Source organism: Rana temporaria, chromosome 5, assembly GCF_905171775.1.
Source record: "Rana temporaria chromosome 5, aRanTem1.1, whole genome shotgun sequence".
NCBI lineage: Eukaryota > Metazoa > Chordata > Amphibia > Anura > Ranidae > Rana > Rana temporaria.
The window spans coordinates 4,885,875-4,911,371 of NC_053493.1; the positions used below are offsets into that span (position 1 = coordinate 4,885,875).

Genomic DNA, 25,497 nt, shown 5'->3' on the forward strand with positions numbered 1-25,497 from the left:
AGATCTGCGCGGCACAAGGCTCTTATGCCCGCATATCTTAGGCTGCATTCTTGCGATGGCCGCTAGGTGGCGTTCCCGTTGTGCTCAGCGTATAGTATGCAAATTGCATACTAACGCCGATTCACAACGTTGCGCGAGCCCTGCGTACGCAGTTTACGTCGTTTCCATACGGCGGTTTTCGCGCAAGGCTGCTCCTGCTATTAGCAGGGGCAGCCAATGTTACGTATACCCGTCGTTCGCGCGTCGCGAAATTTGAAATTTACGTAGTTGGCGTAAGTGATTCGTGAATGGTGCTGGACGCCATTCACGTTCACTTTGAAGCAAATGACGTCCTTGCGACGTCATTTGCTGCAATGCACGTCGGGAAAGTTTCCCGACAGAGCATGCGCTCTATGATCGGCGCGGGAACGCGCCTAATTTAAATGATTCCCGCCCCCTACGATATCATTTAAATTGCGCGCGCTTGCGCCGGGCATTTTGCCGGCGCGCCCACGCAATTTATGGAGCTACTGCTCCGTGAATCAAGGGCAGCGCAGTAAATTTGCGGGGGCGCAGGGCAAAAACGCAGGGCCTGAATCTACCCCAGTGTTCATTGTTGGAGAACCTGAAGATGACGCACGAGATCTCCTGTTGGTAATATCCGGGGCTACAAACTGTGTCATTGCCCTCTTTACTACTGCTGTACCTTCAACAGTGGCAGTGGTGGAGCTTTCCTTCTGCCATTCTGTTTATATATATATATCACATTGCAGAGAATACCAATGTGCCCAAGAGTGATTGTGATGTGATCTGTCATTGGGTGGCTCAGATCAGACACAATGTACAGAGCTTTTCTGAGCAGCTCTGTAATCTGTACCTTGTGATTGGCAATGGCGGCTGGTGCTCAACATTTTTGGGGGGCGCAAACAAACTGAAAAAAAAAAAAAAAACATCAATTGCCGCCACTGTGCCATCAAACGCAGGTACTGTGCCCATCAATTGCTGCCACTGTGCCATCAAACGCAGCTACTGTGCCCATCAAATGCAGCCACTGTGCCATCAAGCGCAGCCACTGTGCCCATCAATTGCCGCCACTGTGCCATCAAACGCAGCTACTGTGCCATCAAACGCAGTCACTGTGCCCATAAATTGCCTCCACTGTGCCATCAAACGCAGCCACTGTACCCATCAAACACAGCCACTGTGCCCATCAAACGCAGCCACTGTGCCCATCAAACGCAGCCACTGTGCTCATAAATTGCCGCCACTGTGCCATCAAACGCAGCCACTGTACCCATCAAACACAGCCACTGTGCCCATCAAACACAGCCACTGTGCCCATCAAGGGCAACCACTGTACCCATCAAACGCAGCCACTGTGTCATCAAGCGCAGCCACTGTGCCCATCAAACTTAGCCACTGTGCCCATAAATTGCCGCCACTGTGCCATCAATAGCAGCCACTGTGCCAATCAAGGGCAGCCACTGTGCCCATCAAGGGCAGCCACTGTGCCCATAAATTGCCGCCACTGTGCCATCAATAGCAGCCACTGTGCCAATCAAGGGCAGCCACTGTGCCCATCAAGGGCAGCCACTGTGCCCATAAATTGCTGCCACTGTGCCATCAAACGCAGCTACTGTACCCATCAATTGCTGCCAGTGTGCCCATTAATTGCAGCTACTGTGCCACCAATAAATGCTGCCAGTGTGCATCACCCCGGGACTTACCTGTCTAGAAGCGGGTCACGGTGGCGTCACCCACGTCCACAGTCCTCAATGTCTTCTTCCGTCCTCTCTATCAGGGGTCCAATCACAGCGGCTGTTGTTTTTAGCCAATCAGGTGACAGGTAACAGACACCAGCACCTGATTGGCTGAGAGGCCGGTCAGTGTTAGGAAAATGATTTATTCGCTTTGCTAAGACAACGCTGAGTGAACAGCGAGCGCCCAGCATGGCGCCTGCTGTTCACCATTTTGGACGCCTATTAGAGACTACGGGCCAGATTCACAAAGAGATACTCGGGTGTATTATCTCCTGATATCTACAGATCCCCCATCGTATCTCTGACTTACACTGGTCCTATCTATGCGCCTGGTTCATAGAATCAGTTACACATAGATAGGACTAAGATCTGACAGTGTCACACTGTGTTACACTGTCGGATCTTTTTTTCAATTTAAAAATGGCGCCGGGGGCGTTCCCGCTGATTTACGATAAATAATATGTAAATCAGCGAGATACGCAAATTCACAAACGTACGCGGACCCTTCGCAGTGTTCTTACGTTGTTTCCGTAGCGGTTTTCCGTCGTATACTTACCCCTTCTTTTATCAGGCGCAGCCAATGTTAAGTATAGCCGGCGTTCCCGCGTCGAATTAGAATTTTCCTACGTCGTTTGCGTACGCCGATTCACGAACACGCGCGTCGCAAGTCCCGCTCACGTCGCAACCACTGACGTCCTAGTGACGTCAGTGGGAGCAATGCACGCCGGGAAATTCCCCGGACGGCGCCTGCGCATTTAAATCGGCGCGGGAACGCGCCTGATTTAAATAGTACACTCCCCTAGCCGCGGAATTTGAATTCCGCCGGGGGATTTAGGATCCGCCGCCGCAAGTTTGGAGGTAAGTTGTTTGTGAATTAGCCACTTGCCTCCTAAACTTGCGGGAGCGGATCTTAATTCACGTAGAACAAGCGGATCTATAGATCCGCTGCGCTACGTGAATCTGGCCCTACGGCTCTAATCGAGTGCTTCAAAAAAAAAAAAACTGCCGCTGTAATTCAGGTGCCAGTCACCTGAATAGGGGGTGGCAGCGGCGACCATAGATAGATTCATAGAATGTATGAATCTATCTATGGTGAGAGAGATGGCAGCGGCCTTTATGGACGCACCGCCACTGGTGATTGGTGTAATAACCCATCACAGAGAACACAAATGTTAACACTGTGGCCCAGATTCACGTAGGAGATACGCCGTCGTATCTCTGAGTCTGAGCCGTCGTATCTCTGAGTATCTCGTATCTTGGCGCCTGATTCAAAGAATCAGATACGCCAGAATTTGTATAAGATACGACCAGCGTAAGTCTCCTACGCCGTCGTATCTTAACTGCATATTTACGCTGGCCGCTAGGGGCGTGTGCGCTGATTTACGCCTAGAATATGTAAATCGGCTAGATACGCCGATTCACGAACGTACGCCCGGCCGTCGCAGTCCAGATACGCCGTTTACGTTAGGCTTTTTCCGGCGTAAAGTTACCCCTGCTCTATAAAGCGTAGATGAGGCGTAGCAATGTTAGGTATGGACGTCGGAACAGCGTGGAATTTTTCACGTTTTACGTCGTTTGCGTAAGTCGTTCGCGAATAGGGCTGGCCGTCATTTACGTTCACGTCAAAAGCATTGGCTTTTTGCGGGTTAATTTGGAGCATGCGCACTGGGATACTTTCACGGACTGCGCATGCGCTGTTCGTAAAAAGCGTCATTTACGTGGCGTCACCATAAATTTACATAACACACGCCCACATCTTCCACATTTGAATTAGGCGGGCTTACGCCGGCCTATTTACGCTACGCCGCCGCAACTTTGCTTTGTGAGTACTGCACTTGCCTGTCAAAGTTGCGGAGGCGTAACGTAAATAGGATACGCTACGCCCGCACAAAGATGCGCTCTCCTACGTGAATCCGGGCCTGTGTGTTTACATTGAGAGTCCTCCCCTTCCTGTCACATGGGAGAAAGCCAGGATTTTGAAGGGATCAGAAGCAGCAACAGTGTCACGACTCGGGTCTGAACCTACGACCTCTGCTGTGTCTGATGACGTCCCTTTTTGCTGAGCCAACTGGGAATCTGGACAGCTCCCTGCCTGATCCATTGGACAATCCTTGACTATGGTATACCAGAATTCACCCTGACCGCTAAAGCCCCTTTACAGTTAATACCCCCACTTAACCTTTAATAAATAATGAGACCACTACTTAGTGTTGGAGTAAAAACTGGCCGTAGCAGCCTCCTTTATTTTAAATACTCTTTAAATAATCATAAATAACCCATAACAAAAACCAATAACACATAGAGAAAAAACACTTATTTCCTGAGATAATAACCTCTCTAACATGGTGCTGGACTTTGCAGGACCCATTAACCCTTAACTCGTTAACCTTTAAACTTTGTAACTATGTAACACTTTTTTGGCACTGCGGTGTCCTAACCTCTGGTCATAGGCCTCAAGCCGAAGCTGGCTCAAAGACGACCATTGACCGCAGTGCCCCCATTCACCAACCTTCCAGCTACATTAGTAGACTGGGAACTAGAAACCCCTTCAGGACCCCTCCCACCGCTGGGTACTGGCGTCCATCTTTGGGGTAATATCTTCTCCTGCAAAGTCCAAAAACACCCGCCACCAGCACCCAAAGGTAACCCCTTACCTATGGGAGCACCTCCACACCCTCATCGCTTGCTGTACCCCCTCCTCTAAACGCAACACCCACATATCAATCCCCACGTCCGTGAGGTGAACACCATCACTCCTGAGGTATCTCCATGTGTCCACTTCCAATTCGGGGTGCCGAACCACTAGCCCCCCGTTCCTGAGCACAAACCGCCCCACATTTCTGTTTATCTTCCTGCGCGCCCGATTCACCCCCTCTACCGACCTGGCCATCCTCCATGTTGACCTGGCCACCATGTCTGACCACACCACTATCGTATCCGGAAAGGACATCCGGATCCGCTGAAAGTCAAATTTAATGTCCCGTGCTATCTCCATCATCGATCTCACTCCAAGATCATTCCCCCCGGCGTGAATAACCAGAACCTCCGGTGGCCTGTCCAGCCGTGCAAATTTGTGCACCTCCGGCACCACCTTGCTCCATAACATCCCGGGGACCCCCAACCACCTTACACTCGCCTCCTGTCTCGATATTCCCAGCTGGCGACCGGTCGGGCGATCATCCGCCCGTCTGGCCCCCCGAACCACATAGGAGTGGCCCATTATCCAGACCAAAAGCGGTCCAGTACCTGAAAAACAGTAAACAAAAAAAAAAACACGTCACCAACATACCCACATAGAGATAACCCGCTTTTGAGTAATCCCTGTCACCCCCTTTGCCCCGTAACTCAAAACCCCACTCCCCAGACCTTCAACCCAAACTAGCCACCAGCTGCGGCCTAACATATAATTGAAACCGCCTGGATTCCCAACGCCCTATCCTCTTTATTGCCTCTTCACCCAGTCCATTCCTTGCCGCTTCCGTAGCTGCCCCGATCCTAAAGGAATGAGCCGAGAACTCCTTTGCCACCAGGCCCAATGCCCCCAGACACTTCCTAAACACTGCCACAAACTGATATCGTGACATCGGGGACCCATTTTCGTGTACCAAAAAGGCGCCCCCCACCCCCGGACGTATGTCCAGGTAGTCCCTTACCAGCCCGACCGGGCACAACTCCGACCCTTCAATTGGGAACACATGAACCGCCCTTCCCTTGCCACTCTGATCCGTTTTGGACCTTCTGAGCCACAACGTGACCCCCTCCGGGGTCCAACCGACATCCGCAACTCCCATGCCCCCCTGGACCAATTTCGACGGGCTCACCAGCTCGCCCACCCTAAAGGCCCCAAAAAATGCCAGCGCGAATGCCGCGCGGAACAATGTAACTTCAAACCTGGATGAACATATCGCCCCCACTTTAGCCAGGATTCCTCTCAAAACTTCGAAAGACACCGGGCGGCGAGCGTCAGGTCGCCGCCCCTGTTTCCTGTACCCTTTCAGAGCTTGTCGCACCCAGAAGTCCTTTGTAAGATCCGGCCACCCTTGCCATTTGAACAGAAATGCCAACCCGGCCAATTTCTTATCCAACGCCGACGGCGACACTCCCGCTTCCATGTTTCTAGATAAAAAATACAGAACCAGTGTCCTCACCTCCGGTCCCGAAAGGTGAACCTCCGATTCCCTCACCAAATCGCTCCACTCCGACCATACCTTCTCATAGGCCGCCCAAGTACCCGCACTCAACGATTTCCTAATCCAGGTGGAGATTGTTCCAATGGAATCTGCCACAGCCACTCCGGACAAGGGACCCCCCGTTCCTCTGCCTCCGGCACCAGCTCCCGGAACCTGTCCCACTGAAACCGAGACAAAGCGTCAGCCACGACATTGTCCACACCCGGTAAGTGCACCGCATACACAAACACATTCAGCTGCATACAGCGCAGCACCAAGTGTCTCAGGAGACGAATCACTGGGGGAGAAGATGCGGTAACTCGATTGATCACCTGCACGACCCCCAAGTTATCCCCATGGAAGCGCACCTTCCGATCCCGGAAAGACGTGCCCCATAACTCAACCGCCAGCACCACTGGAAACAGCTCCAGCAGCACCAAATTCTTTGTAAAGCCCGCAGTCACCCAAGACTGCGGCCAAGAGCCAGCGCTCCACTGACCCTGAAAGAAGGCCCCAAAGCCCGCTCCCCCGGCCGCATCTGTATACAGCTCCAGGTCAAAATTGCTGACCGGGCCGGACATCCACAAGGCCCTGCCGTTAAAACCCTCTAGAAAAGAGTGCCATACCCGCAGGTCCTCCCTATGCTCCTTCACGAGCCGCACATAGTGATTGGGCAACCTAACACCCGCAGTGCTAGCCGACAGCCGACGACAAAAAACCCTCCCCATCGGGATAATCCTGCAGGCAAAATTCAGCTTACCCAACAACGACTGCAAAGCCCGCAGCTGCACCTTATGCACTCCAATCATACCCCTGACCTCCGCCTTGAGGCCTTCTAGCTTATCCTGCGGCAAACGACATTCCATCTTCTCGGCGTCTATGACTATGCCCAGGAATTGAATGACAGACCTAGGACCTTCCGTCTTTTCGGGCGCCAAAGGCACCCCAAAACGTTCCGCTATGTGTTCTAGCGTAGATAACAAAACTGCACAAATCCGTGACCCCCCCGGTCCAATGCAGAGAAAGTCATCTAGATAGTGGATGACTGAATTCACTCCCGCCACGTCTCGCACCACCCATTCCAAAAAGGAACTGAATTGTTCGAACAACGCACAGGATACCGAGCAGCCCATGGGCAGACATTTGTCCACATAGAACTCCCCTCCCCAGTGACACCCCAACAGTCTGAAGCTGTCCGGGTGCACCGGCAACAGCCGGAAGGCCGCCTCGATGTCCGACTTGGCCATCAACGCCCCCCGACCGTATTTCTTGACCCATCCCACCGCCGCGTCAAACGATGTGTAGCACACCGAACAATCGCCCGCATCAATCGCATCATTTACCGACCCCCCTTTCGGAAATGAGAGGTGGTGAATGAGTCTGAACTTGTTTGGTTCCTTCTTCGGTACCACCCCCAACGGTGATACCACCAGACCCTCCAAAGGGGGGGATTCAAACGGGCCCCCCATGCGGCCTAGCCCCACTTCCTTCCGTAATTTCTCAGAAACCACTTCGGGGTGTTGGAGAGCCGAACGCAAATTCTTGGACAGCGGCGGAACCACCGTCAAGCTACAAGGAATACGGAACCCCACAGTAAAACCTTCCTCCAGGAGCTGAGCCGCCGCTCTGTCCGGATACCTACCGAGAAACGGCAGCATCCTTCTCACCATCACCGGGGTGCTCCCTCTTACCTGAAGAATCCCCGGGACGTCCCTTGCCCTGCTTGAAGCAGCGGGAAGAGGGGTGATTACCCCCACACCCGGAGCACTCATGCTTGTATCGGCACGACCCCCCAAACTTGCAGCTACCCTCGTTGAACTGCCAACAAACCCCTTTTTTCTTTCCGGCCGACTGTCCCAGGGAAGAGGCTCCGCCGGCCCCCCCCCTGAAAAAACGGCGCCGACGTCCTCGGAGCCGTCATAAGCCGCATCCAAAGGCTAATGTCCTTGGCGTCCCAACGAATTTCCGGCCTGATCGCCCGACGTTGCCTGAACTGTTCGTCATATCTAAGCCAACCTGTGCCCCCATAGCACCTGTAGGCCTCACTGATCGCCTCCTGGTAACTGAAGAGCGCCGAGCAGTGCTCGGGGTTCTTCTCGCCAATCACACTGGCCAAAATGGAATACGCCTGCGACCAGTTTGCAAACGTGCGAGGTATTAGCCTGTACCTCCTCTTCTCCTCATCTTCCTTCTTAGAATCCTCTGGTTTTACCCTGTCCAAATTGAATTTTTCCAGCGGTAACAGCGCGAATATCTCCACGTACTCGCTCTTCCAGATCTTTTCCCGTACCTCCTGTTTCAGATGCGACCCCAGCGGCGCATCGTAACAGGTGTAAACCTGTCCCCTAGCCTCATCCGCTAACCGTACTAAATCCCGTTTTTTTGAAGCGGCCCCCGCCGACTCGGCGGTAACCTCCGGCTGCACTGATGCCCCGGCCCCCAAGCCGCCCCCACTTGCCTCCTTTCCAGCTACCACCAACGGCGTAGTGGCAGCCGCCACCGCCGCCGCGGCCACCCCCGTAGCTCCCCCGACCGGCCCCCAAGCCGCCGCCGGGCTTGCGGGAGGTCTGTCCCCCCCTTTTAGCTGACTGACCAGAGCCTCTAACCCCGACAAAAACCTTTGCAAACCCACATCACCTCCAGCAATACCCACCTGTGCATCCGTAACCTGGGACGCCGGTGCAACAACCACATTCCTCTCAACCACATCAACACATTGCCTATTAGAAACATCAGTGTAAAATGACTTACCGGGCTGCGTGGAAGCAATCCCATCAGCCGACCGTCTCGAATCCCTCGTTGCTGGTATCGTCCTGGGCAAGACCTCGTCCTCAGATCCCGACCGCTCTCCCTCCGACCGATCCTCCTCCTCCGATGATGACCCACCGGGCGGCTGGGTCCCGGAGGCCGAAGGCCCAGGGCCGGATTCACTCCCCCTGCGGGCCCTGGACCCGTGCGGCGATTTTGCCGAAGCTTTCCTGCTTGGCGTAACCCTGTTGCTGCCGACGCGCTCCACCTCCTGCAAGTGGCTAGCCGAGGAAGCTGGGGGGCTAGCCACCGTGGCCTGCGATCCCACTCGCCGAGACCCCACCACCGGGCCCGTCACTGCCTGATCCACACGCCGGGCGGGCAAGGCCGCCGCATCTGAGCCCCCTGGCCGTCCCCCCCTTGCACCCACGCTACTCCTGGTGCCCCCGGCTGGGCCTTCCGACACAATACCCGCCGCCCGCTTCGCGGGGGGGCCCGAAGGGGCCCTGCTATGTCCACTATCCCCCCTCTGCCGTCCCGGGGATATACTGGGCGAATACCGGCGGGGGGGGCGGGACGAGCGCGTCCGCGAGGCCCCCCGGCCTGTGTGACTAGGCCCCGACGACGCTGCTCCCATGCCTGTGAGATCAGACCCCGATGCGACCTGAATTGTGTCCCCGTGTGCCCGCACTGCTCCCCGGACCGACCGTTCAGGCCCCGACTCCGCCAGCACCACACCTGTGTGCTCCGGCCCCGATGCTGCTTGTCCGGTCTGGACGCGGCTAGGCCCCGACGCCATGCGCCCCATGTCCCCTCCATCCTGCGATAAAAGCGCCCCCAACTGCCTCTGCAGCCAGTCCTCACCCCGGATAGCCGCCTCCGCCCTCAATCTCCCGAATAAATCCTCGATCGCAGCCATCGCCGTGACAATTTGGGACAAGCGAAATCCCTGCAGGCTGAGCAGACACAGCAGCAACTTCACTCACCCACCAACTTCACTCCCCCACGCTGCCTCTGCCCGGGAAACTGAGAGTAAGAGATATCTGTGATCTCTCCTCCCCTGCTCTGCTCCTCCCCCCACAGCTACTAGGGTTTCTGTTAACCCTGTCATGGCCGGCCCTGCACTGACTTCCAGTTGCTCCGGGCCTCACTGTCTTGTGTCTTTTTTTTTCTGGTAAACCTTGAATCCTTTGCTCCTCCCATGAACTTCCTGTTTAAGCCATGTCTCTGCACTTCCTGTTTGCCAGATTATTGTGCTCTCTTCAATATCTCGCTCTTGTTACTCCCGCTGTCATCCATATCTTCCCTAACTTTGGCTTGTTCCTCAACAACACTTCTGCTTAATTCCAACCGTTGACCATGTGTTACTGACTATTGTTTACTGTCTACACTTCTGCTTAATCCCTGGGGTAGATTCAGGTAGGGGCGCGCACTACTACGGAGGCGCAGCGTACCGTTTTTACGCTACGCCTCCGTAAATTACGTGCGCTACGCTTCATTCACGAAGCAGTAGCTCCGTAATTTGCGGGGGCGTTCCGTAAAAGTGGCCGGCGTAAGCGCGCGTAATTTAAATGATCCCGTAGGGGGCGTGGATCATTTAAATTAGGCGCGTTCCCGCGCTGAACATAGTGCGCATGCTCCGTCGGGAAACTTTCCCGACGTGCATTGCGATAAATGACGTCGCAATTACGTCATTTGCTTCAACGTGAACGTAAATGGCGTCCAGCGCCATTCACGATTCACTTATGCAAACGACGTAATTTTCAAAAATCGCATTGGCTGCGCCTGCTAACAGCAGGAGCAGCCTTATGCAGAAACCGACGAACCGACTAACGCAAACGACGTAAAATTCGAACGCCGGGCGCATGTACGGTTGTGAATCGGCGTGAGTATGCAATTTGCATACTCTACGCTGACCACTACGGGAACGCCACCTAGCGGCCAGCGTAAGAATGCAGCCTACGATACAACGGCCAGTCATATCTTAGGCTGCAGTCGGCGTATCGAGCTTTCTGAATACAGAAAGTCGATACGCCGGCGCTACTTAGCAATTACGCTGAGTATCTATGGATACGCAGGTGTAATTGCTACCTGAATCTACCCCCCTGTCTGCTAAATCTGCTCCTGGATCCCGGCTTTCTCACCTCCTGGTGGGATGATCCCGGGGACCCGCAACGTGGTACTAACACGCAATCTCCACCATCAGGAGCTCTGGATCCGATGGACAATCTGGCCTTGTTTCTGCTAAACCTTGAACCACTTGCTCCCTGCATGAACTTCCTGTTTAAGCCATGCCTTTGCACTTCCTGTTTGCCAGATTATTCTGTCAAGGGTCAGGCTCGGAGACCAGACGCTATAGCTGACCAGTTGGATGAGTACAGAAGCAGGTCACCCTGACAGATGACACGGGCTCACCCAAGGTCAGGGATCAGCTTAGACGCCACACCTTGGGTGAGCCTGTATCCATCTGTCAGGGTGACCTGCTTCTCTACTTATCCAACTGGTCGGCTATAGTGATGGGGGAGAACATTGGAACTTTAAATGAGACGCACGGGAAAGTTCACGCCCCCATCCCTATAATATGGAAAAAAGGGGGGGAAAGATTGGGACTTTGGATGAATGTGCATGATGGAACCAATCAAATTCACATAGGTACAAACATTTGTATGTTTATTGGTGGCCCAATGATTGACATGGCATAAAACAGTATTGCATACAATAACCGCTTAAGGACCGCCTCCTGCACATTTACGTCGGCAGAATGGCACGGCTGGGCACATCCACATACAGGTACGTCCTCTTTAAGTGCCCAGCCGTGGGTCGCGGGCGTGCGGACCGGCGGGCGCCCGCGACCCGGTCCGAAGCTCCGTGACTGCGGGAATCGCGGACCCAATCGCCGCTGGAGTCCCGCGATCGGTCCCCGGAGCTGAAGAACGGGGAGAGCCGTATGTAAACACACCTTCCCCGTTCTTCACTGTGGCGCCGTCATCGATCGTGTGTTCCCTTTTATAGGGAAACACAATCAATGACGTCACACCTACAGCCACACCCCCCTACAGTTAGAAACACAAATGAGGTCACACTTAACCCCTTCAGCTCCCCCTTGTGGTTAAATCCCAAACTGCAACTGTCATTTTCACAGTAATCAGTGCATTTTAAATGCATTTTTTGCTGTGAAAATGACAACGCTCCCAAAAATGTGTCAAAATTGTCCGAAGTGTCCGCCATAATGTCGCATTCACGACAAAAAACGATGATCGCCGCCATTAGTAGTAAAAAATAAATAAAAAATTATAAAAATGCAAAAAAACTATCCCCTATTTTGTAAACACCATACATTTTGCGCAAACCAATCGATAAACGCTTATTGCGATTTTTTTACCAGAAATATTTAGAAGAATACGTATTGGCCTAAACTGAGGGAAACATTTTTTTATATATATTTTTGGGGGATATTTATTATTGCAAAAAGTAAAAAATATTGCATTTTTTTCAAAATTGTCGCTCTATTTTTGTTTATAGCGTAAAAAATAAAAACCGCAGAGGTGATCAAATACCACGCCAATTTTGGGGGAAAATAGGACGCCAATTTTGTTTGGGAGCCACGTCGCACGACCGCGCAATTGTCAGTTAAAGCGATGCAATCGCAAAAAACTGGCCAGGTCCTTTAGCTGCCTAAAGGTCCAGGTCTTAAGTGGTTAAGCATAACAAGTAGTAATGTACATGGCAGGAAATATATATACAACAACATGGCATAGGCAAGTAAAATTATACATTGTAGTCCACCATATCATAAAATGGAATCTTAGAGGAGGTAAGACCATCTAAAATTGTCAATATGTGTTGGATGCCTCAGGGTGGGCTTGACGCGTTTCATGGACTTCTGTCCACTCATCAGGAGCCAGATGCATCAATGTTCTATAAAAAGAATATATAGGTAATCTTGTATAGCTAGATAAATAGAAAAAGACTGTGAAGTCTGAGACTAGGAGAAAGTGGACTTTGTAGGCACCAGATTTTTTAAAAAAAGATATAAATAATTTTAATTTGAACAGTACTTTAGCACAAAAAACACTGAACAATTGCTCAATTTGATAATGAGAAAAAGAAAAACAACACAAAATACAATGTGATACACAAATAACTCAATTCCTGTCCCTTTCTGAAAGACACCGCTGATAGCCACAGGGCTAGATGTAAAAATTACACAATAAGCGCTGGGTGGCGTTGTAGACTTCAAGAGATGGTGCAGGATGAGTTTGGATAAAAGTGGGGATCAGCTCAACATGTTTCGCGACGTTGTCGCTTCTTCGGGAGCTTCTGGGTGTTTAAAAGACAAAACAGTGTTGCCATTAGAGATGTATATATATCCAAATACAATACAATATTGTTTAAACATTAGGCATATTGTACATCAATACAAAAAGGCCTCTGAGCATATTAAGAACAGCATTTTGACTGTGGCCATAATACTCACCGAGAAACGGTGTTTAGTAGCTTTGAAGAGTGCTCAGCAGCGTCCAGAGTTAAATATATGATCAGACCAACTACCTTAGTCAGATGAAATGAGATACCAAGGGTCATAACCACACTGACCATGCACCGCCGGGCAGGTTTGAACCAGTTGGGGTATCTAAAAATTGGATAGTAGACAAGAAAAATAATAATGTGTCCAACACTGGGTAGGACCATAAAAAATTACAAAAGGGAAGTCAGAGAGGAAGAAAAAAGAAGAAAAAAGAGAAGAAACGGATGAAAAAAGTATATATGAAATATATGATATGTATAAGGTTTGGCTGATATAGCATACCTTGAAAGAGGTATAAGGGCCTAGGCATTCAGAGGACAATTCCAGGAGCTGGAAAAGGGGAACGCCCTTAGAGAGAAAATACTGGGACAACAGAAGGTAAAGGGTCCATGTGAATCCCCTCCTAACTGTAACAAGTCCAAAAAATATAAACAATAAAAAATATATATAAAAAAATATAAATATAAAGAAACAAATATAAATAATGATATTATTGGTTGCCAGATAATAAGCTAAAAGATTTAATAGGCACTTGGTTTGTAAGAGAAGTAGTTGATGTTTCAAATAAAACCTAACATTCAACAAAAATGTTGGTATATAAGCAGTAATTTTTACCTTGATAATAAAAGACTGGATAACAAGTCAATTCACAAAAATTGCCACAAGATGGCAGCGTTGAGCGTTAGGCTGGAGCGAGGAGTGAGGAAACCCCCACAGTGGAACAGCAATCAGCTGTTGAAAATACAAAACCACTCTTAATAGAGGCATGGTAGCAGACAAAAATAAGCAAGGGTAATGAAGGAAAAAATTGTACATACCCAATGCTTGACTAGCAGATAGAACGATCCTGGGCAGTGAAATGGCGTGTAGGCCCCCTGGACGTCCGTCCTGGCTGGCATTCAACAAAGAGCAACTGCATACACAGGCTCTTGTTGAATTTAAATACCCCGCGCGGATGACGTCACGCTAATTGACAATCATCCGACTGGCCAGAAAAGGATACACTGCGCATGCGCGTGCGCATGCGCACAGAGAGCCGCGATCAGGCTCTCTGAATGGATGGAAAACAAGTGTATGCGTATGGTGTTTCCCAGATGGAAAAAAGAAATGGGGAATTTTAGACACCATATTGAGAGTGCCATCACACATTCTAAAGTCTGGATGAATAGCATCTGACCGGATAGTGTGATGGCTTACCTGGCCACTGGTTCATCTGCTCAACGGCGCATGGCACTGTGGTGACAGGTGGTAAGGCAGGCATAGGTCTGAACATATATAAAAACGCTGGATGAGCAAACAATAAGGAAAAATGATAAAACATTTATATAGGAAGACATGCAAAATGCATGTATAACAAGATTGGATCCATCATAGAGTGGACATATACAACACATTAATAAATGATGATCATAGTACTGTTTCTACTTATTAATGAAAAATCAATAGAGAAACTGCACAAAATTTGTCACAGAACAAACTTTTAAAACCTGGACGTTGGGAAGGGGAAATGGGGGTGGCCCAAACCGGGGCCACTTTGGCCACTAGAACAGACTAGCTTAATGCTGTAGCTTGATCAGGTCACAAGAGATTTGAGGTATTTATTAACCGTATTGAGATTATTACATAGAGAGAAGTAAAATCAAAACCATTTAGATATATAATGGTCAGACCTAAAATAATAAAACGAAAACCAAAGCAAAAACTGATATACAACAAAGGAAAAACTAATTATGAATATTATGCAGGTAAACAATCAACGTTGGAAAACCAACGTTGGTTTGATGGATCGATCTCTAGGTATGGGAGCTGCCATACAGGTCCCTCAAAGGAAGGGCCTGTATGATAGCACCTCATTGATCCCCGGTAATTTAGTGGCGCCCAGGCGCTCTATCCACAGAGTCTCCCTCTGAAGAATAGATTTGTCCCAGTTACCCCCTCGAGGGTCACGCGGGACAACCTCCAATACAAGAAATTGAATAGAAGATGTATCAAATTTATGAAATAACCCCAGATGGCGACTTATCGGTGTGAGCATCTTAGCGTATTGCGAGTAATAAATGTGATCGTAGATCCTTTTCTTAAATTTACGTAATGTTTTTCCGACATAGTAAGCCCCGCATTTACAGGTCATTAAATAAATGACCCCCTCGGTGTCACAACTGGCCTGAAAGCGAGGTCTAAACGTTTCCCCATTGGGCAAGCTAAATTTGGTGCCAGCTTGCACCCAAGGGCAATAAGCGCAATGGCCACATTTAGAAATGCCTGGACTTCGATTATGGATCACAGGATTGGTTTTTGCTTGGTAAAGGCTTGATGTTAGTTTGTTACCAATTGAGGTATTCTTCCTAAATACTATTTCTGGTCTGTGTTTAACATATTTACCAATAGTCACATATTCGCTTAGGAGGTGCCAGTGTTTTTCTAGGCAGCTGCGTAGTTGGTAGTGTTGGGACGTGTACTTTGTTATAAATCTAGTGATTTGTTGGTCTTTATTTTCTATTTTTTGAGGGTGTATAAGAGAGGGTCTATCTCGATTGAGAGCTTTGTTGAAAGCTTTTCTCAAAAGAGATTTGCTGTACCCTCGCAGTAACAAACGAGAGCGTAGCTCATTGGCCTGAGATCTAAAGTCCGTATCATGTGTACAGTTCCTCCTAAGTCGGATGTACTGAGCATATGGAATACTGTGGATGAGATGTGTCGGGTGGCTGCTTTGGGCGTGTAGCACCGTGTTCCCTGCTGTTTGCTTTCGATAAAGCCTGGTTGCAATGTTGTTAGAGGCATCTCGGTATATTGATAGATGCAAAAATGATAAAGTGTCTCTATTATATTCAAAGGTAAATTTTAAGTTGAATGTGTTTTTGTTCAAACAACTTATGAATTCATGTAGACTTTGTATAGTGCCTGTCCATATGAGAAAAATGTCGTCGATGTATCTATACCAACACAGGACCTGGGCCATGAAGTCATCGTAAGCCTCATTGGAGGCTATTTCCCTCTCCCACCCCCCCAGGTACAGGTTCGCGTAAGCCGGTGCGCAACAAGTGCCCATGGCTACGCCCTGTACCTGGAGGTAGTGGGAGTCTAGGAAGGTGAAACTATTATGATGGAGGATAAATGACAACAGTTTCAAAATAAAAGATTGAAATTTCCAGGTACGATGATCCTCCTTCATGAGGAAGGATCTGATGACTTCAAGGCCCAGGTCGTGCGGTATACTCGAGTACAATGCCTCAACGTCAATGCTAACAAATGTAGCGTCTGATGGTATTGTAACGCCATCAAGATGTCGCAATAGGTCTGATGTATCCTTAACATAGGATGGGAGGCTAATAACATAAGGCATCAAAAAGAAATCCACCAGTCTGCTGGCATTTTCAGTAATTGACCCTATCCCCGAGATGATGGGTCTACCCGGTGGTTTGGATTTGTTTTTGTGGATTTTGGGGATAGCATAAAATATCGCCTCCCTAGGGAAGGCAGTGTTTAGATATTCATAGGTTTGTTGGTCAATTAGGGCTTCGGAAAAGGCAGAATAAAGTAATAACTTAAATTCTAAATGAAATTGGGCAATAATGTCCTTTGAAATCGGTCTGTACCAAGCTGCGTTTTTGAGAATGTTAAAACACATTTCTTCGTATTGGTCACACGTAAGTAAAACTATATTGCCTCCCTTGTCCGAAGCCTTAATGACTGTGTCCTGCCTAGCCTGTAGGGATTTAAGTGCTTTTTGATGGTCAATACTGAGATTGGAAGGTGTGGATGACATAGACATGTTTTTAACCTCATGGACCATAGCAATTAGAAATGCTGAGACTTGTTCGTTAGTGTGTAAATCTGGGAATTGGTTTGATTTGCGCTTAAAAGCACTGATGTCTTTTTTGCGTGGTAGAGAGTTAGCATTAGTTTCACTGGATGTGGGGATGGCGGTGCCTTCATTTTCCTCAAGTAACAATATAAGATCCTTCAGGGCTCTAAATTCTTTCATTGTATATTTTTTGATTTGCTCTGAGAGTTCTCTCTCAGCCTTGATTCGTTGTTTGTCAGGATCGAAAATGTGTTTATAGGTAAGTTTCCTAGCGAACAAGTAAAGGTCCTTGATCACCTCATATTTGTCCATGTTGTTACTTGGACAGAAACTTAAACCTAGTTTGAGGACGGCTAACTCATCATCCGATAGGGGGTATGGTGTGAGATTAATCACGCTCAATTCCTCATAGGTGATGCTCCCAGGGGGGTCTCTCCTAAAGGGATCTCCGATTGTATTAGACGTGTGTGGGTGATTCGATGTGAATCATTGCCCGGTGCATTGAGAGAGCGTGATTGATGGGAAGGGGTACCTGACAGACTAGGTATTTCTGTCTCCATCAATGCTCCCTCTTGATGCAAATTTGCGTTGGGTTTGGGGGTTTGCAATGCACTGGGCGGATGGAGTTGTTTAACCGCTTTAGCTGCTAGGGGTCCCGTATAAGAAAAATGGGATAGTCCTAAGTTCTGTGAGGACCCTTCACCCCTATTGGAAACACCCTGTGAGTGACCCTGCATGGGATTGAAACCTGCCACAGTAGTGGGTTTCTTTTTGGTGCTGGGTGTGTTAGGATGCCCACCACCTTGGTATTCCCTCTTACGTGTCTTGTATAGCTACCCATATTGGGAAAGGGGGGGGGGGAGTGAATTGGACATAATTGGCCATGCCAAGAAAATACTCACATATATCCGAAAATGGGACCGTGCGATACCACATGCCAGGGATCAGTGACTGGTCTCTGAGCCTTACCCATGACCTTGACAGGATAATCTGGCAAACAGGAAGTGCAGAATCATGGCTTAAATAGGAAGTTCTTGTAAAGAGCAAAGGATTCAAGGTTCAGCAGAAACAAGGAACAAGGCCAGATTGGATCAGACAGGGAGCTGTCCGGCATCTCAGATGGTTCAGCAAGAAGACACATCCCCAGACACAGCAGAGGTCACAGGTTCCGACCCGGGTCCTGACAAACAGACTGATGGTGTGGGGTTGTAGGGTTGTAGCAAATTTTGGGATTGTTTCACCTACCTGGGGCACACATATGGGGGCATAACATGGGTTAAACCAGTGATGGTGAACCTTGGCACCCCAGATGTTTTGAAACTACATTTCCCATGATGCTCCACTACACTGCAGAGGGCATGAGCACCATGGCAAACGTAGTTCCAAAACATCCGGCGTGCCAACGTTCGCCATCACCGGGTTAAACCCTCCAGATCGTCTGCGGTGCAGCTGCTAGGCCAGGTGTCGGTAAATCGCCAGTACACGTACCTGGGCAGGCAATGGGGTAGATTCAGGTAGCTACGCTATGAGTTACGGCAGCGCAGCGTAGTGTATTTACGCTACGCCTCTGCAACTTACAGGAGCAAGTGCAGTATTCACAAAGCTCCGTAAGTCGCGGTGGCGTAGCGTAAATGGGGCCGGTGATCTGCCGTGCTGGTTCCAGCTATCGTGGAAGTTCCAGCGCATGCGCAGGATGATGTGCTGAGATGGTTGCAGCTATCGGGAAAGTTCCTTCAAGGACTGCGCAGGCGCAAACTTGCTGACGGAAATCTCCGAACCGCGGCCGGCATCCAGGGCGACGTGGATTTCGAGGTAAGTGGCCAGTCGGCCTCGCGTCCTCGCTGCGCTCGGACGGCTCGCTCCGCTCGCTCTGCCTCCTGGCTCTTTTTTTAACATCCTCCAATCCACGGGGATGTTAAAGAATGAGCCTGGATGCTGGGCGAGGTTCGGAGATTTCCGTCGGGAAGTTTGCGCCTGCGCAGTCAGTGAAGGAACTTCCCCGTTAGGGGAACATTGAGGACAAGTCACCGGCGTAAGCGCGCGTAATTCAAATGGGGAAGGGGGCGTGTTTTATGGTAATATGTGATGACCTGACGTGATTGACGTGATTTACGAGCGGCGCATGCGCCGTCCGTGTACATATCCCAGTGTGCTTTGCTTCCAAGTACGGCGTAACTACGTATTGGTTTCGACGTGAACGTAAATTACGTCCAGCCCTATTCGCGAACGACTTACGCAAACGACGTAAATAATTCAAATTTCGAAGCGGGAACGACGTCCATACTTAACATTGGCTGCGTCTCCTAATAGCAGGAGCAGCCTTACGCCGAAAAAGCCTTAACGCAAATGACGTAAAAACCGAACGCCGGGCGCACGTACGTTTGTGAATCGGCGTATCTATGAAATTAGCATATTCTACGCCGACAACAACGGAAGCGCCCCCCAGCGGCCAAAGTTATATTGCACACAATTCTACGCCGCCGCAATCAAGTTACGTCGGTGGAGGAAGCCTATTTTTTCAGCGTAACTGCCTTTGTGAATCGGCGTAACGCTACGCGGGTGCGGAATTCAAATTACGGCGGCGTATCTGGAGATACGCCGCCGCAAATGGTATGTGAATCTACCCCAATGTCTTTTGCGTTGGCACCCGCTGCTGCTGGCTGTTATTAACATCTCACTAGTCTGGCACAACCACCTCCCTGGCCTCACGTATAGAACCCGCGTCTCCTTGCTGGTCAGTGACGTGAGCCGCCATCCTCAATTCTTAAGAGACTTCCCCTGACAGAGCCCGGCTCCGCACACCGGAGGAGAGGGGTGAAGGGTGTGGGGGAAGGTAGGTGATGGAAGGACTCCTGTGTAGGGTTGCCACCTTTTCTTCAAGCCAAACCCAAACACTTTAGCGGCCTGGGACACCTTGGGTGCCCCAAGGAAAGTGGTAATGCGGTGCACATAGCGTGCTGCAGTGAACAGTGGGGTGGATTCAGGTACGACTTGCGCCCTCTTACGGAGGCGCAGCGTACCGTTTTAACGCTGCGCCTCCGTAAATTACCTGCACTACGCTTCATTCATGATGCAGTAGCTCCGTAATTTGCGTGGGTGCTCCGTAAAAATGTCCGGCGTAAGCGCGTGTAATTTAAATGATCCCGTAGGGGGTGTGGATCATTTAAATTAGGCGCGTTCCCGCGCCGAAAGTATTGCGCATGCTCTGTCGGGAAACTTTTGCGACGTGCATTGCGGCAAATGACGTCGCAAGGACGTCATTTGCTTTAACGTGAACGTAAATGGCGTCCAGCACCATTCACGATTCACTTACGCAAACGACGTAATTTTCAAACATCGCGACGCGGGAACGACGGGTATACTTAGCATTGGCTGCCCCTGCTAATAGCAGGAGCAGCCTTACGCGGAACCCGACGAACGCAAACGACGTAAACTGCGTACGCAGGGCGCGCGTACGGTTGTGAATCGGCGTTAGTATGCAATTTGCATACTCTACGCTGACCACTACGGGAACGCCACCTAGCAGCCATCGTAAGAATGCAGCCTACGATACGACGGCGTAAGAGCCTTATGCCAGTCATATCTTAGGCTGCAGTCGGCGTAACGAGCTCTCTGAATCAGGAGAAGTCGATACGCCGGCGCAACTAAGCAATTGCGCTGCGTAACTATGGTTACGCAGACGCAATTGCTTACTGAATCCACCCCAGTGGGTGTGGCCAAATTGCTCTTGCTGACATCATTTCCCTGCCCCTCCCCTCCAGTGATGCCGAACCTGCCCCCCAGACAGCCACCCTCAGCTCCCGGACTCAGGTTACTTGGGGAGCCACAGCCCGGTCTGAATAAGGTGTCCGGGTTTCGGTCTGCCTGAAATCTGGACAAATGCTTCAAAACCCGGACAGGTGGCAACCCTACTCCTGTGGTCTCGCTGCTCTGCAGTAACTTCACGTCACATGACCGCAGGCCGCATCACATGATATCCCCATCCTCAGATTTTCTGTATAAGGAGTCTTCTCTCTTCTCATACATCACGTACAGAATGAAGGCTTCCCCCCCCCCCTCCCCCCCCTCCCCTCCCCCAGACACCTACACATTACTTAGCATGCATGCATTTTAAATTCTCTCTGTTGCTAGGTGTAGCGCTTACCCCTGAAGGAGCCGCCCGGGGCCTCTGATCTTGTGCCCACCACTCTGCCAACAGCTCTGCACTCTCTGACACACCTGGCTGGGCTGAGGATAGAGGCGCAGACACCTGAGCGCATGAATCCCCGCCAAACACAGCGAGACATATACGCCAGAAAATGACACAGAGCTGTTTAAGTATTAGCCGAGCCGCTAACGATCAAACATCAGCACGTTTAACCCCTTCCATACCGGGGGGCACTTACGCACCTTCCTGCCCAAGCCAATTTTCAGCTTTCAGCGCTGTCGCACTTTGAATGACAATTGCGCGGTCGTGCTACACTGTACCCAAATGAAATTCTTATCATTTTGTTCCCACAAATAGAGCTTTCTTTTGGTGGTATTTGGTCACCTCTGCCATTTTTATTTTTTGCGCAACAACTAAAAAAAGACTGAAAATTTTTGAAAAAAAATTAAGTTTTTATTTTTTTCTGTTCATTTTTTTGGAAATAAGTAAGTTTTCTTCTTCAGTTATGGGCACTGATATGGCGGCACTGATGGGCACCGATGAGGTGGCACTGATGGGCACCAATGAGGTGGCACTGATGGGCACTGATGAGGTGGCACTGATGGGCACCGATAGGCGGCACTGATGGGCACTGATAGGCGTCGCTGGTATGCTGCACTGATGGGCATTCATAGGCGGCACTGATGGGCACTCATAGGCGGCACTGATGGGCACTCATAGGCGGCACTGATGGGCACTCATGGGTGGCACTTATGGGTACTTATGGGTGGCACTGATGGGCACTGATAGGTGGGCACTGGGCATGGATAGGCAATAAGAGGTGGCACTGATGGACACTGGGTGGCACTGATGGACACTGAGGGGTGGCACTGATGGCATTGCTGGGCATCATTCCAGCCAGTGCCCATGTTGCCAGTCAGTGCCCATTTGTGGGCACTGATTGGCATCGATTGTGTTTTCTTTTGGTGTGTTTTTTTGTTGCTCTATTGAGCACCGGGGGGCACTCCCTGGTGGTCCAGTGTTGGCATCCGAGGGGGGGGGCTGCACTGATAAACAATCAGCGTGACCCCCCCTGTCAGGAGAGCCTCCGATCGGCAGCTACACTGCAGAGTGCATGAGCATCATGGGAAATGTAGTTCCAAAACATCTGGGGTGCCAAGGTTCCCCATCACTGGCCTAGGGGGTCATTTTCTCACTTAGCCACAACATCGCCAGTTTCCTCCTGCTGATATCCACCAGGCTCTTCCTAGTGAGGGAGATGTAGACTCTCACCACCAGAGGAAAGCTGGACTCTTTCCCACCAACTTCCTTCTGGTTCTCTCCATTGAGCTTCCTCCTGACCCTCTCCATTGAGCTTCCTCCTGACCCCCTCCATTGAGCTTCCTCCTGACCCTCTCCATTGAGCTTCCTCCTGACCCTCTCCATTGAGCTTCCTCATGACCCTCTCCATTGAGCTTCCTCATGACCTTCTCCATTGAGCTTCCTCATGACCCTCTCCATTGAGCTTCCTCCTGACCCTCTCCATTGAGCTTCCTCCTGACCCTCTCCATTGAGCTTCCTCCTGACCCTCTCCATTGAGCTTCCTCCTGACCCTCTCCATTGAGCTTCCTCCTGACCCTCTCCATTGAGCTTCCTCATGACCTTCTCCATTGAGCTTCCTCATGACCCTCTCCATTGAGCTTCCTCCTGACCCTCTCCATTGAGCTTCCTCCTGACCCTCTCCATTGAGCTTCCTCCTGACCCTCTCCATTGAGCTTCCTCCTGACCCTCTCCATTGAGCTTCCTCATGACCCTCTCCATTGAGCTTCCTCATGACCTTCTCCATTGAGCTTCCTCCTGACCCTCTCCATTGAGCTTCCTCATGACCTTCTCCATTGAGCTTCCTCATGACCCTCTCCATTGAGCTTCCTCCTGACCCTCTCCATTGAGCTTCCTCCTGACCCTCTCCATTGAGCTTCCTCCTGACCCTCTCCATTGAGCTTCCTCCTGACCCTCTCCATTGAGCTTCCTCATGACCCTCTCCATTGAGCTTCCTCATGACCTTCTCCATTGAGCTTCCTCATGACCCTCTCCATTGAGCTTCCTCCTGACCCTCTCCATTGAGCTTCCTCCTGACCCTCTCCATTGAGCTTCCTCCTGACCCTCTCCATTGAGCTTCCTCCTGACCCTCTCCATTGAGCTTCCTCATGACCCTCTCCATTGAGCTTCCTCATGACCTTCTCCATTGAGCTTCCTCATGACCCTCTCCATTGAGCTTCCTCCTGACCCTCTTTATTGATCTTCCTCCTGACCCTCTCCATTGAGCTTCCTCCTGACCCTCTCAATTGAGCTTCCCCCTGACCCTCTCCATTGAGCTTCCCCCTGACCCTCTCCATTGAGCTTCCTCATGACCCTCTCCATTGAGCTTCCTCCTGACCCTCTTTATTGAGCTTCCTCCTGACCCTCTCCATTGAGCTTCCTCATGACCCTCTCCATTGAGCTTCCTCCTCACCCTCTCCATTAAGCTTCCCCCTGACCCTCTCCATTGAACTTCCTCCTGACCCTCTTTATTGAGCTTCCTCCTGACCCTCTCCATTGAGCTTCCTCCTGACCCTCTCCATTGAGCTTCCCCCTGACCCTCTCCATTGAGCTTCCTCCTGACCCTCTCCATTGAGCTTCCTCCTGACCCTCTCCATTGAGCTTCCTCCTGACCCCCTCCATTGAGCTTCCTCCTGACCCTCCCCATTGAGCTTCCCCCTGACCCTCTCCATTGAGCTTCCTCCTGACCCTCTCTATTGAGCTTCCTCCTGACCCTCTCCATTGAGCTTCCTCCTGACCTTCTCCATTGAGCTTCCTCCTGACCCTCTTTATTGAGCTTCCTCCTGACCCTCTCCATTGAGCTTCCCCCTGACCCTCTCCATTGAGCTTCCCCCTCACCCTCTCCATTGAGCTTCCCCCTGACCCTCTCCATTGAGCTTCCTCCTGACCCTCTCCATTGAGCTTCCTCCTGACCCTCTCTATTGAGCTTCCTCCTGACCCTCTTTATTGAGCTTCCTCCTGACCCTCTCCATTGAGCTTCCTCCTGACCTTCTCCATTGAGCCTCCTCCTGACCCTCTCCATTGAGCTTCCTCCTGACCCTCTCCATTGAGCTTCCTCCTGACCCTCTCCATTGAGCTTCCTCCTGACCCTCTCCATTGAACTTCCTCCTGACCCTCTCCATTGAGCTTCCTCCTGACCCTCTCCATTGAGCTTCCTCCTGACCCTCTCCATTGAGCTTCCTCCTGACCCTCTCCATTGAACTTCCTCCTGACCCTCTCCATTGAGCTTCCTCCTGACCCTCTCCATTGAGCTTCCTCCTGACCTTCTGCATTGAGCTTCCTCCTGACCCTCTCCATTGAGCTTCCTCTTGACCCTCTCCATTGAGCTTCCTCCTGACCCTCTCCATTGAGCTTCCTCCTGACCCCCTCCATTGAGCTTCCTCCTGACCCTCTTTATTGAGCTTCCTCCTGACCCTCTCCATTGAGCTTCCTCCTGACCCTCTCCATTGAGCCTCCTCCTGACCCTCTCCATTGAGCTTCCCCCTGACCCTCTCCATTGAGCTTCCCCCTCACCCTCTCCATTGAGCTTCCTCCTGACCCTCTCCATTGAGCTTCCTCCTGACCCTCTCCATTGAGCTTCCTCCTGACCCTCTCCATTGAGCTTCCTCATGACCCTCTCTATTGAGCTTCCTCCTGACCCTTTTTATTGAGCTTCCTCCTGACCCCCTCCATTGAGCTTCCTCCTGACCCTCCCCATTGAGCTTCCCCCTGACCCTCTCCATTGAGCTTCCTCCTGACCCTCTCTATTGAGCTTCCTCCTGACCCTCTCCATTGAGCTTCCTCCTGACCTTCTCCATTGAGCTTCCTCCTGACCCTCTTTATTGAGCTTCCTCCTGACCCTCTCCATTGAGCTTCCCCCTGACCCTCTCCATTGAGCTTCCCCCTCACCCTCTCCATTGAGCTTCCCCCTGACCCTCTCCATTGAGCTTCCTCCTGACCCTCTCCATTGAGCTTCCTCCTGACCCTCTCTATTGAGCTTCCTCCTGACCCTCTTTATTGAGCTTCCTCCTGACCCTCTCCATTGAGCTTCCTCCTGACCTTCTCCATTGAGCCTCCTCCTGACCCTCTCCATTGAGCTTCCTCCTGACCCTCTCCATTGAGCTTCCTCCTGACCCTCTCCATTGAGCTTCCTCCTGACCCTCTCCATTGAACTTCCTCCTGACCCTCTCCATTGAGCTTCCTCCTGACCCTCTCCATTGAGCTTCCTCCTGACCCTCTCCATTGAGCTTCCTCCTGACCCTCTCCATTGAACTTCCTCCTGACCCTCTCCATTGAGCTTTCTC

At 50.7% G+C, this 25,497-nt stretch overlaps 1 protein-coding gene across 1 annotated transcript; it reads right to left on the bottom strand.

The window, feature by feature from the left end:
- Positions 1 to 4,365: 4,365 nt before the first annotated feature.
- On the bottom strand, positions 4,366 to 9,294 carry LOC120939750 (serine/arginine repetitive matrix protein 3-like). The gene is made up of 2 exons (XM_040352085.1): positions 8,660 to 9,294; positions 4,366 to 4,985 (listed from the first exon to the last, which is right to left on the bottom strand). Exons 1-2 carry the CDS (start codon positions 9,291 to 9,293, stop codon positions 4,390 to 4,392), a joined length of 1,230 nt encoding a protein of 409 aa, XP_040208019.1. The 5' UTR covers position 9,294; the 3' UTR covers positions 4,366 to 4,389.
- Positions 9,295 to 25,497: the final 16,203 nt, after the last annotated feature.

Coding starts and splice junctions, on each gene's coding strand:
- LOC120939750 (XM_040352085.1), bottom strand. CDS start 9,293: ATGGGAGCAGCGTCGTCGGGGCCTAGTCACACAGGCCGGGGGGCCTCG. Junction 4,986..8,659: donor GATTGCTTCCACGCAGCCCG/GTAAGTCATTTT, acceptor ACTGTTTTTCAG/GTACTGGACCGCTTTTGGTC.